Source organism: Alligator sinensis, unplaced genomic scaffold, assembly GCF_000455745.1.
Source record: "Alligator sinensis unplaced genomic scaffold, ASM45574v1 scaffold397_1, whole genome shotgun sequence".
NCBI classification, from domain to species: domain Eukaryota; kingdom Metazoa; phylum Chordata; order Crocodylia; family Alligatoridae; genus Alligator; species Alligator sinensis.
This window is the reverse complement of record NW_005842610.1, coordinates 300,930-316,499: the sequence shown is the minus strand read 5'-3', so window position 1 is coordinate 316,499 and position 15,570 is coordinate 300,930. Positions and strand designations below refer to the sequence as shown.

The 15,570-nt window shown below is 45.8% G+C and overlaps 1 protein-coding gene across 2 annotated transcripts in view; it reads right to left on the bottom strand.

Annotated features, from left to right (window-relative positions):
• Nucleotides 1-14,226, bottom strand: part of ZC3H12C (zinc finger CCCH-type containing 12C) — a 62,703-nt gene extending 48,477 nt beyond the window's left edge. Inside the window, exon 1 of one of the 2 annotated variants that reach the window (XM_025214890.1) lies at nt 13,879-14,226. In XM_025214890.1, coding sequence (XP_025070675.1) covers nt 13,879-13,960 — 82 coding nt within the window. In that variant the 5' untranslated portion in view covers nt 13,961-14,226. The remainder of the gene's footprint in view (nt 1-13,878) is intronic. The other variant, XM_025214891.1, reaches the window with a different exon arrangement.
• Nucleotides 14,227-15,570: the final 1,344 nt, after the last annotated feature.

Below are 15,570 nucleotides of genomic sequence, written 5' to 3'. Positions count from 1 at the left end.
GGAATGCTCTTATGCTTAGTCTTAACCTAATGAGAAATGTAAAAGACAGGACTGAATTTTATACGTGTTTCCTCACTGGGAATAATACTTCGCAGCTTTCTGGTTTTAGTGCAAACATCTGGCTTCTAAAAAGTTCCAGCCTGTTATACAGTTACATCTTGTGACACCAATATGCATGTATGGAGACTCAATTTAGAACTGGCAATGCTATTAATATTCAGAGGTATTAACCCTTCTAGCAATACAAACTTGTATTTACTGAGAGATAATAAAATTACTCCCCAAAGAACCACTACCATTTTAAATCAGTCTACCCCTATTTACTATATCCAGTGACAATATCTTTTTTGAGAGGGCTGGAATGGAAAGTTTTTCTTTTCTGTTCCTGCAGGCATAATTCTACACCTTTCTGAGTGCATCTAAGTTGTAGATAAACAATTTAGCAGCTTGTGGAAGTGTGAAGTGAACAGAAAGAAAGATAAATCTTTAGAAGATGCTAGCTATGATGGTGCTAAAAGTGAGTTATCTGAGGTTTTTCCCAGCCCTACAGGCCAATGAAACAAAATGTACCGAACTGTAAAATAAAGGTGTCTGGAATTTAAAGAGACACTCCAGCCAGTGACCAAAGCAGGGTCAAAAGCTGTCACTCCATGGAAACAATTTGATTTGGGATGACTAGTCTTCAAAAGGTTATATATCGCTTTGGGGGTAAAGGACTATAAACTGAAACAAATGTATTTAACTTTTGAAGGCAAAGGTATAACTGAGGGCAGGATCCTCCTGTAATTCCACACTCTAGGCCAGTGGTTTTTAACCAGTTTTCATTTGCAGACCCTTAAAAAAAATTTGAAAGTAGGGGTGGACCCCTTTGAATTGTATGTGTGGGTATTCACATACTTTTGTTTGACCATAGTAATCTTTCCTGGACCCCTTAGACATAGTCTGCTGACCCCCAGGGATCCACAGACCACAGGTTGGAAACCACTGCTCTAGGCACATACTGATCTTTTGCAGGTCCTGTCTACAATTTAATTTCTCATAATTTACCCAGGAAACATAGTTCATAAACTTTACCCAAACATACAAGGAGCAAGTGAGTACAAAATACTATGACTAGGTAGGAAGTTTATATGGTTTACACTGAACTAACCTTTGATACGGCGGCCAAACCCCAGCTAGCAGGCAATCCTTGATGGTGTATAAGGTGGGTGCAGACTTTTGCTGGAGGATGCTAAGGATTGCACAAGCTTACATTTGGTACCAGACGCTGTACCCAGTTTCTCACGCACGCTGTCAAATAAAGGTCCTAAAGAGAAAACTGGGCAAGTGGCTACTGAACAGCAGCTGAAGCAGAAAGCTCAGACTAGGTGCCGACTATGAGCATGACATCAGAACCCCGCTCTGGGGAGTCTTTGCCACCAGGGCCCATGTGTAGACGGAATGAGAGGTGTATTAGCATGACACTTTAAAGCAGGCTAAATGCTTTTGCACCGCTTTAATGGTCTTGGTGTTTGCATGCCTCAGCGGCATATTCCAGCCGCTGTAGGAAATTTGGCAACTCAAAGGAGTTTTAGTTTGCTGCTCCTACAGTCGTGAAGCAAAGCACTGGGCTCCATGCAGCTCCACGGCTCTGCAGGAAGCCCTGCAAGAAGCCTGACAGCAGCATGGGAAAGCAGCTCCGCCTAAGAAAAGCAGCGAGCCTGATTTTCCTCCTCCCCACCATTTTCCCGGAGCATGCCTGCCTGCCTGAGCTGCGCAGGGGCCTGGTGTTTTCCTCTGTGGCTATGGTGCCCCCTGGGAACGCCCAAGCTGGCTGCCTGTGGGTGGGTGCTGCCTGCGGGGGCGCCACCACTGCTGCAGAGGGAAGCACCAGCCCCCACTGCAGCCCAGGGACCGCTCTACCCATCGGCAGCTCACCCTCCCCTCTCCACCAGAGTGGCAGGTAAGTCAGCGGAGTGTGTGCAAGACAGAGTGTTAATCAGCCCTAAATTGAAGCGGTGTTTTTTAAAAACCCACCGCTTCAATTTAGGGCTCCTGTTTCGTCTACACACGCCCAGGGATGACAGTGGCATTGCAGCACCATGGCAGGAGGCAGGCAGCGCAGCACAAAACTGCACCAAGCAGTGTATCTGGGGGACACGGGGCAAGCGGGACAAATGGAACGGTGTTCCCCTCTGAGGAGCCTTTGTCAGAGCAGGCAGAGCTTGGCACCCAATACATATGTACTGGGAGAGTAGGGGGAGAAGAAACAAATGGGGCACAAGAACTGGCTCCCAGGGAGCCCAGCCACAGGGCAGCTGCTGACAGAGCTAATGCAGATACAGCAGTAGCAGTGGCAGCAGCTTCAGTAGTCTGGGCAGATGAGACTTCCCTTCCTTTCAACCATGCCCCTCCTCCCCACCCAATCTACAGTGGTCAGCATGCCCTTGCTGCTCCCACCCCCCAGGCACTCCATAAGCTTGCTACGAGACTGCTCAGATTTCAGCCTTTCAGCAATAACCATAGGCTGGGGCTGAGCAACAACTTCAAGAAGCCCAGCCTGCAAATAGTGCAGGCTCCAGAAACAGTAACAAGTCCAACTTACAGCTCAGCAAGAATAGCAAAAGCCCAACTGGCAGCCCAATGAGAATGGCAGCTGCAATTCTAGGAGTAGCTGCTACAGACTCAAAAACCAGGTGCACTGCCCTTAATGTCTGTGAACCCAGTCCTTCCCTATCCAGAAACACAACCACTCCCAGGAGTGCACCTAGACAACTTGAGATGGCAGTTACTGTAATGCAGGGGGAGAAGTCACTAGAGATATTTAATTAATTCCTCCTTTGACAGGAAAAGGTCAGAAGGGGAACATGCCACTGTGAAAATACTTGTGAAAAAATATGGGCCTGTCATATCTACCATCTTAGAGAACCAGGGGATTTATGAGGAAGTACAGCAGTGGTTTTTATAGGGGAACTCTTCTCAGAAACACAGCCATGAGCCAATACTTGATGTGTGTGAGAGCAGGCATTGTCCATGGCTCACCTGTGATACTCTCAGACAAAGAAAGAACCAACAGATCATCTTGTCCTGGGAAGAGCTGGTCCCTAAGAGAAAGCAGGTGCTAGATGTTTAGGCTAGCAGTCTTAATTCAGCAAAAGGATAGGCAAGGATTTTTTTTCTGGGGTGATATCTTTTATTGAACTAAATACATAGTTGGGATAAAGTTAGACAAGCTTTCAAATGTAAAGTATTCTTCTTGCTTATTTAATTTTATCCCAACACTGCAGTTGGTCCAATAAAAGAAATCAACCCAAAAAATCCTTGCCTCTTGCCATCATGGCTACAACACCCCCTAACACTACTTCACTACTTAAACAAAAGGAGACTGCCAACCACTTCTCAGGTGCAGGCTAAAGGAAGGGGTAGCAAACATAACGAAAAAGAATCTAATTCTTCTCTGCTACATCTCCTACCCCAAGGCTAAGGAACATGCTAAAGCTGATCCTATTTTGTCAAGTGAAACAGAACAGCTTCCAGTGGAGTTTGCCAAATTTAGGTACATTTGTCACATCAAAGTTTTAGTAGTTTTGCTCTGGATGATGCTACAGCACAATGGCTATTCAATACATCTAAAAGTTTCCAAAAGCCATTACCTCATGAATCAGATTGCATGCAACTTCCCATACCTGGTGATTTATCTTCCTAACCGTAAGCATTATCTGTCCCAAATCACTTCAGTTCATATATAAACTGTTAGGATGCTGTGGGAAAAGTGGTGTTTAGGCATCATCCTAATCAATTTGTGCCCTTGACTAAAATGTCCAAAAAGGTTAATGATAGCTTAGCCAGCCTCTGATCTCTGCCTGTCTATGATACTGGTAGAGTTGCCAAGCAGTTTTTTGCATTTTTTTAACTTTTAAAAAATAATCTATAACATACATTTTCTAACTGTACTTCTCCATCTACACTGACTTCTGCCAAACCTTATGCTTATTTGTGCCAAACCTTGTGCAAGTGAGCAGCAGCAGCAAATGGTAAGCAGTTTGCAGGTCAGTTAGCTGCCCCGCTCTTTGAAGGGGAGCCCGTATGCTTGGTGAGAGGAACCAGGGAAAAAGGAACCTTTTGCAACCAAGGAGTAGTAAACAGGCCAGCTTACTGGCAAGTTTGCTAAGGAAAGTGTGCTTGGAAGAAGGGTAGCAAGAAAGAGGCGGCGGATTAAGAGACCCAGAGAAAAAGCTGGAGGACATCACAATGCCACAGCCACTGCCGCTGCCTCTGCTTGCATCCATGAGGGGTCTGTCCAGGTAGGAACGCTCACTGTTGAGATTCACCCTGGTCCTGGTTTGGCACTGTGAAGTGTGCGCCTTGCAGGTTCCTTCTAGTGATGTGGAGGTGGGGGAGTGCCTGCGATGTAAGTGGTGCCTCCTAGTGGTGTCCCTCATGAAGCCGACAAGAGGCCCAGAGGAGGAGGTGGCAAAGCTTCAAAACATCCTCCACCATGAGGACTTCATTGACTCTGTGCTGAAGGAGATCTCTAGGACTGTGGAGGAAGGACTACCAAAGGCAGCACTAGAGAAGGGAGAGTACACGTACTCCCAGGAAGGTGGAAGCTGGAAGCTTCTGACCTCTGGCGGCAAGCAGGAATCTTCATATCCACTTGCAGCAGTTTGCCTGGAGAACAGATATGGAGTCCTAGAAGCAGAGGAGTACCACCTTCCATTGGTGGAGGAGGACAGGCCAGGCCTCCCCAAGGCTGGAAGGATAGAGACCACTACCACCAAGAAGAAGCAATGGGTGGTGGTGATTGAAGACTCCCTTCTGCAGGGGGTGGAGGTATCCATCTGCCAACCTGACCTATTGTCTCAGGAGGTCTGCTACTTGCCCAGAGCCCAGATCCAACATGTCACAGAGGGAGTAACGAGACTCACCTGGCCCTCTGACTACTACCCCTTACTGCTCATTCATGTGGGCGTCAATGATACTGCCAGGGGAAACCCCAAGCAGATCAAAAGTGACTACAGAGCTCTAGGTACAAAGGTGAAGGGGACAGAGGCTTAGGTGGTGTTCTCCTCAATCCTTCTGGTCAAGGGGAAGGGTCCGGGCAGGAGCAGGTGCATCCAGCAGATCAATGAATGGCTGTGCAGATGGCATTGCCAGCAGGGCTTTTACTTCTTCAACTATGGAAGATGTTCCAAGAAAGATTGCTAGGAAGAGACGGCATCCACTTGCTGAAGACAGAGAAGAGCAGCTTCACAAACAGGCTCACTAACCTAGTGAGGAGGGCTTTAAACTACGTTTGCCAGAGGATAGAGACCAAAGCCCTGAGGTAAGTGAGGAAGTGGATGACCCGGAGGAAGAGCAAGCAGGAGGGGGCAACAGGGATGGCCTTCTCATTCTTCCAGAGAAAGTAGGACAATCAGCTACTTACTGCAGGTGCTTGTACATGAATGCATGGAGCCTGGGAAACAAACAGGAAGAACTGGAAGTCCTTGCTCAGTCATGGCACTATGACATGATTGGAGTAACAGAGAGTTGGTGGGATAGCTCACATGACTGGAGCACTGTCATGGATAAGTATAAAATGTTCAGGAAGGACAGGCAGAGGAGAAGGGGAGGAGAGGTTGCACTTTATGTAAAATAGCCATATGATTATTCTGAGCTTAAGTATGAAACTGAAGATAGGCCTGTTGGAAGTCTCTAAGTCAGTGTCAGAGGGGAGAGCAACAAAGGTGATGTTGAGATAGGGGTCTGCTATAGACCACCAGACCAGGAGGAAGTGGTGAATGAGGCTTTCTTCAGACAGCTAGCAGACATTTCCCAGTCACAGGCCCTGATTCTCATGGGGGACTTCAATCACCCTGACATATGCTGGGAGAGCAATACAGAAGTGCACAGGCAATCCAGGAAGTTTCTGGAGAGTGTTAGGAACAACTTCCTGGTGCGAGTGCTGGAGCAGCCAACTAGGGGCCATGCTCTTCTTGACCTGCTGCTCACAGACAGGGAAGAACTGGTGGGTAATTTAGCAGCGGATGGCAACTTGGGCAGCAGTGACCATGAGATGATTGATTTCAGAATCCTGAGGAAAGGAAGGATGGAGAACAGCAGAGTATGGACCCTGGATTTCAGAAAAGCAGACTTTAACTCCCTTAAGGAACTGATGGGAAGGATCCCCTGGGAAGCCAGTCTGAGGAGAAAAGCAGTCCAGGAGAACTGGCTGTAGTTTAAAGAAACCTTATTGAGGAACCATCCTGATGTGCAGGAAGACTAGCAAGTATGGTGGAAAAGCAGCTTAACTTAGCAGGGAACTCTTCAAAGAGGTCCCAGACAATTGGAAAAGGGCAAATATAGTGTCCATCTTTAAGAAAGGGAAGAAGGAAGATACAGGGAACTATAGATGAGTCAGGTCCTCAAGGAATCCATTTCTAAGTACTTGGATGAGAAGGTGATTAGGAACAGTCAGCATGGATTCACCAAGGGCAAGTCATGCCTGACCAAACTGACTGCCTTCTATGATGAGATGCCTGGCTCTGTGGATGCGGGGAGAGCAGTGGATGTGATATACCTTGACTTTAGCAAAGCTTTTGATACAGTCTCCCACAAAATTGTCACAATCAAGTTAGGAAGTACAAGTTAGATGAAGACTACAAGGGGGATATAAAACTGTCTGGATTGTCGGGCACAACGGGTAGTAATCAATGGCTCGATGTCTAGTTGGTAGCTGGTATCAAGTGGAGTGCCCAAGGGACTAGTTTTGTTCAATTTCTTCATCAATGACTGCAACATGGGATACAGTGCATCCGTAGCAAGTTTACAGATGACACCAAGACAGGGGGAGTAGTAGATATGCTGGACAGTAGGGCTAGGATTCAGAGAGACCTCAACAAAGTGGAGGATTGGGCCAAAAGAAATCTCATGAGTTTCAATAAGGACAAGTGCAGGGTCCTACACTCAGGACAGAACAATGCTATGCACTGGTACAGGCTGAGGAATGACTGCCCAAGCAGTAACTCTGCAGAAAAGGATCTGGGGGTTATAGTGGACAATAAGCTTAAGATGAGTCAACAATGTGCCTTTGTTGCGAAGAAGACTAACAGCATGCTGGGCGCATCAGTAGAAGCACTGCCAATAGATCAAGGGAAGTGATTATCCCCCTCTATTCAGAGCTAGTAAGGCCACATCTGGAGTACTATGTTCAGTTTTGAGCTCCTCACTACAGAAAGGATGTGGACAAATTGGAGAGAGTCCAGAGGAAGGCAACAAAAATGGTTAGGGGGCTGGGGCACATGATTTCTGCAGAGAGGCTAAGAGAACTATGCTTATTTAGTTTAGAGAAGAGAAGACAGAGGGGATTTAATAGCAACCTTCAACTATCTAAGGGGGGTATGAAAGAGGATGGAGCTAGACTATTCTCATTGGGCGTGTGTAGACAAAACAGGGGTCCTAAATTAAAGTGGTGGGTTTAAAAAAATACTGCTTCAATTTAGGGCTGATTAAACCCCTGTGTCATGCAAACACCCTGTTGACTTACCTGCCTCTCCCGCGGAGAGGGGAGGGTAAGCTGCCGGCGGGCTGATGCTTCCCTCCACAGCAGCTGCAGCCACCCCTCCAGGCAGCACCCACCCGCAGGCACCCAGCTGGGGTGGTCCCAGGGAGCACCGCAGCTGTGGAGGGAAGCACCAGGCCCCCATGCAGCTCAGGCAGGCTCCAGGGGAGGAAGAAAAAAATGAAAAGATCAGGCTCGCTGCTTTTCTTGCACGGAGCTGTTTTCCTGGGCTGCTACCAGGCTGCCTGCAGGGTTTCCTACAGAGCCATGGAGCTGCATGGAGTACTTCGCTCTGCGGCTGTAGGGGCAGCAAACTAAAACTCCTTAAAGGAGTTTTAGTTTGCTGCACCCCAAGTCATTCAAGGTGCATTAGGCCACCAAATTTCCTATTGCGCTGGAATTAATGCACAATACGCTGCCGCGGCGTGCAAACACTGACACCATTAAAGTGGTGCGAAAGCATTTAGCCCGCTTTAAGGTGCGGTGCAAACACGCCTCTCGTTTCGTCTTCACATGGCCGTTGGTGTTAGATGAGAGAACAAGGTACAATGGTCTCAAGTTGCAAGGGAAGTTTAGGCTAGGCATCAGGAAAAACTCTCTCACTAGGAGGGTAGTAAAGCACTGGAACAGGATACCTAGAGAGGTTGTACAATTTCCATCCTTGGAGGTTTTTAAGAACCAGCTAGACAAAGCCTTAGCTGGGATGATCTAGTTGAGGATGGTTCTGCTTTGAACATGGGGCTGGACTAGAGGTTCCTTCCAACCCTAATTTTCTATGATTCTATTTGTAACTTTCAATTGCTTCCTAAATCCTTCTTGTCAAATACAAGTCAGTGTATTTTTCTAATTGTAGGGGCAACAAGTTCTATCTAATTCACTCCTCCCCTCCCAACCACCAACTTTGCAGCACATCTTCACCTTCTGTTTCCTTGGCTACAGCTCCCTCTCCTTTCTTGTGTATGCCACTTGCCACTTTTGCTTCTAACTAAAACCAGTCCTCTGTAGCACCTAATCCACTGGCTTTGAAACCCATTAGTACTGCATTTTACAAAAACTGCTTCAATTTTCTCTCTATTCACCCTCAAGAAAAATACAATCTGTAGAAGAAAGATACAACATTAAACGTGCAGCATCTTTCAAAAGCTCCATATAAAAGGACTTGTCAGCTCTGGCATGCCCAGGTCCAAAGCTGCTATGCCTAAAAGAGGCAGCCTGTGAACTGTCTTTTCCAAGGTACATGTGAGATTAAACCTCAACATTGAAGCATATTGGGAAGAGTGAAGACATACATGCAGCTATCTTCTCTCATAAGGACAGGAACATGGAAAATGATAGAGGAAGAGACTCTGTGGTAATGACAGCAGAAACAGCCATGGATGACCAACCGAGAAAAGAAGAAAACAGTTCAAAATCTATTACAGCTTGTGAGGTGAACTTGCAGAGAGTAAAAAAACCTTGGGAGCAAGTGGGAGAATGCTTCCTTCTAGTCTCTCCTTCCAAGACCTGAAGAGGTCTCTTGCGGCCCCTTGTGAAAAAAACTTGTGACTCAGAGTAGAAGAATAGACAAAGGAAGGATATGTTTAAAAGTAGGGGTGCATCAATAGAGATTTTTAGGGTCGATACTAATAGCCAATTTTTAAGGACGCATATTGGCTGATTCCAATCCGATTTCCAATGCAGCTGCGTGCAGCTGGTAAGTCTGTTGTGGTGAAAGGGGAGGGAAGGAGCATGGGTGCGCAGATCAAGGTCCCTGTGGTGAGGGAGGAAGTGGAACTGGGGCTGGGCGCTGCCCAGTTGGGGCAGGGGACAGAGCTGCAGCTTGTCTGCGGGGCGCAGGAGGGGGGCTCTGGGAGGGCGTGGGGGGTGCGCCCCAGATTGGTGTGGGGTGTGGGCAGGGTGGGATGCAGCTGTGCGTTGGGGCTGGCACCGGGGCGGCAGTGGCGCTGGGAGAGGGCTACAGGGGAGAGCTGCAGCCACCCCAAAAATCACCATAGCCACCCCATAGCTCCCCTCCCAATGCTGCCACTGCCCGCTTTGTGCAGATCTGGGCGCACATGCCCCACCCCATGCCCTCCCAGACGAGTGGTGGGGACAGTGGTGGGAGCTGCTGGATGAGCCTCTGAAGGAGCTGTGTGCAGCAGCAGAAGCCACTCCCTCCCTCCCCCCTTCCAAGGGACCCTGGACAAGCAGCAGCTCCATCCTGTGCACCCCCCCCTCAATGCCTGAGCAGTGCCTGCTCCTGCCCCTGCCCCAGCCCCACACCTGCCTCACCACAGGGGGTTTGATCTGCACCCCCCCCATGCCCCTCCCAATCCCCCTCCCCTTTCCAGCTGCACACAGCTCTCCACACTGCCAGCTATGCTCCTCGCTGCCTACGTGCTATGCTGCAGCTGCATGCATGCATGGGCCACTTATTGGCCAAATTATCGGCCACATCAGGCCGATTTCCAATATAGATAAATTTCTTTATATTGGTGCCGATCCGATATTGAACCAATGTATTGGCGCACTTCTATTTAAAGGCTTTTATTTAGTTTTCATTTTTGTTGCACTAGAAGAGGTGGAGCTGTATCATACTACAGAATTTAATCAGTTCCTCAACGGGGGCATACCGAGACAGCACTTGCATTGAAACGAGTGAGCAGTACACCCAGGTGTCATGCCTAGCATTTCTTAATATGTGAAATTCAGTCTAAACTCGGCACACTGAAAATAATCAGTTAGTCCTGGCATAAGTGAAAGAGTTGGAGGGGGCTAGGCTTATTCAAACAAAACTCATGCATTAGAGGAGCCCTGACTACTCATTCTAGCAATTAAACATACAATAAATAAATAGTGTGTCTAGTCAGAGTATTCTGTTCATGCACTACCTTTAACATGTAGTTTATCAACTAAAAATGAAAAAGTGCCAATTCTTTCAAGCTATAAAATGAACAGTTCAAATCCTAGGTTCCTTACCCTAGGCCCATGATATTTTTTTTTAACATATTAAATACTTGATACAATTGAAGCATAGTTATATAATAAAAGCCTTGATCAAAGGTCAAAAGTCTTCCCTTAGTCTCTCTCAAAATGCTACTCAAACCTTATATAAAGTCTAGAATATAAAGACACAGACATGACTCTATGTATATCTCCCGCTACTGTGTCCTGGGGCAGCAGAGTTGAGCATGAATTTTCTTGCAGGAAGGAGGAGTGGGGAGAAGAGCGTGAGTGAGTGAGCGAGCGAAAGCAGTCTACCCTGGGATACTGGAGGACCTGGCCAAACACAATCACCGTGTGTGTGACATGCCACACACTCAAATTATAGCTTGATAGAAACCAGCTATAAAAATGTTCTACCTTTTTCAAGTAACAAATTTATGGCTAGTTGGCCATTTTTATTGGATAATAATTACTTTGCATGTGTAGCACATCTAAATTTATATGCAATTAACTGGTTAATTACACAAATTGATGTAACATGTCAGGGACCTTTGACTACTTCCTTGGAGTGATAGAAACAGGAAAGCTACCCAGGCTGCCTTATCCACAGAGTTAGTTACTTGACTGCAAGTTACTATATAAGGTTTTAGTAAGGAGTCTGAAGGCAATCCCAGGCAATTGGTCAGATATATAACAAGAAATATCTTTGGCTTTTACTTACGGTGGCGTGAGTATCTGAATGTATGCGGTCTGCAGCATGGACTATGTCTTGATAGCAGGGATATGAAAGGTTAAATGTTTAAAAGAGAAAGATATTTAATACCAGTAATGTATTGCCTGTTGACATTTAACGTGAGGTGCAGTCTGGCAGGGAAGGGAAGCACAGCGGTGCCTCAGGAACAGGAAGGCAGCCGGGAGGGAGGAGCGAGAAGGGGAGAAGTGAGGGAGCAGTAGTAATCATAGTTATTTTGCTCCTTCCCTCCCAGCACACTGGGTACTGCAGCTGTTAAACTGTTTATTGGACATAATTAGAGGAGGTTAAACAGAGATTTTTTAAACAATATTTACATCCCTACTTGATAGGGATTTGTAAGATATGTAACACAGTGGGAACCTGATTGGGTTCTTTAGGTGCTACTACAATGATGAAATGAAATTAATTCAATTCAATGAAATGAATTAAATGAAAAAGCAAAAGTGAATTAATAGTCAACACCCAAGATCGAATTGTCTCAGAGTACCTTTAGCAAATCAGCATTTAAAGGCAGCTATAAGGTATTTGGGGTCTTAGGTACTGAAAACCTGTGAATAGCTGTGCACCTTGACTTCTATGATCATATGACATGCTTACTGGCAGAGCTCTTTCAAAGGCCCGTACCTTTGAAAACTGGTCCTTTCAGCCCAAATATTGCAATTAGATTAACATAAGAACAGTAATACAAATCAGAGCAGTAATAGTTCTAGTCCAGTAGCATCGCCAAAGCAGCTAGTCAGCCCCACATACTTCAAAGAAAAATGCAAGAATCCTCATGACCAGATAGTCAGGGAATCCTTGCTGCTTCAAACATCTAGTGGTTAAAAGTCATGCTTTGAGGCACGAGAATTAATGTCTCATATGTTATTTGTTTTATATTATAATTGTGGCATCATCACTATCTCATACATGAAATGAGAGGAATGCCAGAAACACTCTACTTAAATAGTTCCCTGAGTAATCTAGATGCGGCTTTCAGGATTTACAGGTATTCTTTACTTTGTAGTTGTCTTAATCATCCACTTGGCTAGCAGTCATGGCAACAGAAGCACAGAAATTAGTAGACTTAAGCAAGTCTCTTGACTATTTATTCTCTTCTTCAATTCCAGTCCACTAACTCATCCTAGTCGCATCTCAAATATTATAACATAGGAAAGGGACAAGGTCAGCATAATATATTCAGAAAAGCGGGTGGGAAGGACAGACATGATAACTTTGCCAATCACAACACTCCTTTGAATTGCCATTATTCCTGCCTCATTCCTAACTACAATGTATTCTCTACATTCCTGTCTCATTCTGTAACTACAATGTATTTCAGCCCTTAAAACATTTCTTTAAGAGATTCACATAATAGGAACTCAAACCTAGAGAACAAAGGCATGAGATTCAATGACTAGAAGTGATGCCAGACAAATTCATACCAGAAAATTTTCATTTTTTAACAGAAGGCAATTAACCACTGTGACAACTACCAAAGGATGGAGTAGATTTTACATCCTTTGAGATATAGGTATATATTCTTAATTAAGGGAAGTGTGATATGCCTTTAACATCTACATTATTCAGTGAACAGCTGTGACAAAATAAAGGAGAGGCAAGTAGTGGACAGACCAATTCCTGGAAAGAATCAAGGCTCAAGTCCAACTCTTCTAGGAATCAGTCTGCTTACTACTTGTCTGTCCTCTTATACCCGACTTTCAGGTATAAGAGAAACAAGTAGCAAGGGACAGCAGGGCCAGAAATGAGGCACTGTAAGACAGACTGTGTGTCTGGCCTTTAGTTTAGGTAACTTCTGAAAACTCTGTAGAAGAGAGGGTGGCTGGGGGGAATTTAGCCTTGAGCACTTACCCTCAGTAGAGCTTTCATTAGGCAGGATGGTCTGCTTCTCAGGAGACAAAATAGGGTTTTTTTAAAGCAGATGATCAGTGGGTTTGGACTAGAGGAAAGACCTGGAAGCAACCCTTGGAGTTCTTGAATAAAGACCAAGTGTTTCTAAATGGAAAATTCCTCCTCAGGCAGAAGTTACCAGCTTGATGGATTAGCTGTATAGTTGGTCCAATAAAAGATATTATAAAAAACAAAATGAAAAGACTCCCCCAAAAATCCTTGCTTCTCACATATTTTCTGGACAATCACAGTTACAGCAACACTTCAACCCTATTACAACCTGATGAAGGAACTACTGAGTGAAATTCTATGGCCCATGTTATGCAGCAGTAATTCAGACTAGATTGTAACAGTCCTTGTTCACCTTCAACTCAACAAATCACAGATTTGTTCACTAGCCTGTGATTTTAGATAAAAGCTGACCTGAACTAAAAAAATGTTTTTTTCCCCTCAATGCCTTTGAATTCCTTATTTTCAGCCAAGTCTTTGGGGTATTTTTAACTGGAAGCCGGAAGTACCAGAAATTAAAAAAAAAAAAAAAAAGAAATAGTTTTATAAGATTTCCAGCTCCATTTTATATAACTATGACTGAGATAATTACAACATAAATTTTTGGCTGCTCCTCAAAATCAAGCTGAGCCTCCAATGTGCTTAAGGTTCAGTGAATCAGTAACAAGTATCTAGTCTCCCTGAGAAGCAATAAATGCCTTTAGAATATAACTGTTTAATATTTTTAAAAGCACAATTCAGTCCAGCAATGAATATGTTCCAACAGATTAATACTCACCCCAACAGTCTGCATCTCTGTCTATGCATAAGGAGCAACAGCATCCACAGACAGATGAGCAAAGTGCTGGATAATCCCTCATGCTTCATCACTCAGTTCTCTGAAAATTACATACCTAAAATGATATCCTATTCTCATCTTCTACACTCTAAGAATATTCCCCATTAAAAAAAAAAAAAATCAAGATGTCTCGAGTTCTCAACTCACATGCAGTCTTCATACAGAAACCCTGCAGTGCATACTGAAACATAGGTGTCCTATGCATGCCTAACTGACAAAGCAACTCCAGTACTTTAGATCTGGGGGGCAGCCTCAAGGTCAGACTCATTCCCTCCACACTTTAAATTTACTGTAACATTGAGCTATCTAAGACAACTGAGAATCAGAGAAAAATAGGGCTGGAAGGGCCCTCAGGAGGTCATCTAGTCCAGCATTTCTCAACCCTTGCGTCATGACCCAAAAGTGGATCAGAAGACTATATGAAAGGGTTGCGAACAAATTTTTAAAATGGATCAAGAAAACTTTAAAAATGCATTCTCTTTTAAAGGAGAAAAACGTGGGAAACCATAGTTTTTCCCTTGCAGGCTGGCAGAGCTCCAGCCCGCAAGGGGCTGCTTGGGTCCCCCCCACCACTCCCATCCCACACACTGTGGGGCTGGGGCCTGGATGAGGGAGGCAGTGGGTCAGGAGTGCAGGGAACTGGGTTGGGATTGGCCATCCATGTTTACAAATGGGTCCTGGTACGAAAAAAAGTTGAGAACCACTGATCTACTCCAACCCCTTTCTCAAAGCAGGACTGTCCCCAACTGTCTCATCCCAGCCAAGGCTTTATCAACCCAGGTCTTAAAAACCTCGAAGAATGGAAGTTATAATATTGCTTTCAATAGCCTTTCATTAAAATCCACTTCACTGAAGACTTCACCAGGTCTACACACAGTTGGTGCAGTCAGTTGTACTGGATACATCTTAGTTTTAGTAAACTGAACAGCAAGATGCTGGAATGGGAACTGTACCTGAGGTATGTGAAGGGGTTTGTTCCTGATGAAAAGGCTGTATTAAACCTCTATACCACTGGTTGTCAGTCAGGATGCCACGGTGCCCTAAGGCGCCTTGAGATCCTTTCACAGGTGCCAAAGCACGCCGGGGTACCTTGAGATGTTTTCATGGGTCCCACACATTGTTTGCTGCACAAACCATGTACCAGTGCTTTGTTTGTGAGAGTCTTCCTCCCCGCTTACCCCAAGACCATAACACAACCACACCAAGCAGCATCAGTATTTTTTTGGCTGATCTGTTCGCTTATTTGCAATGGGCTGGAAATTCATTCATTCATTCATTCATTCTGCACTTCTCACCTGGGGGGGGCTGCAGCACATGAAGGGGCTGCCTTGACAACCTTTCCGGGGTGCTGCATACAGAAGGGGGCTCACAAGATAAACCCAGAGGTTTCACCTGGGCACCCGCAGCATGGAAAACCCTCCACCCTGCCACGGTCTCCACAAGTGCTTGGCCAGGCAGGGCGGGCTCTGGCGGAGACGAGGCGGCGGCGCCTGGGGGGGGCTGCGCCTCCGGTCCGGCCGCGCGCCAGGGGCTCCTTCCCAGCTCGCTACAGGTGCGGGCAGGCGGGGAAGGCCTCCTCCCACGGCTCCCCGCTCAGCCCCGCTGCTGGCAGGCGCGCGGCTCTTCCCCGGG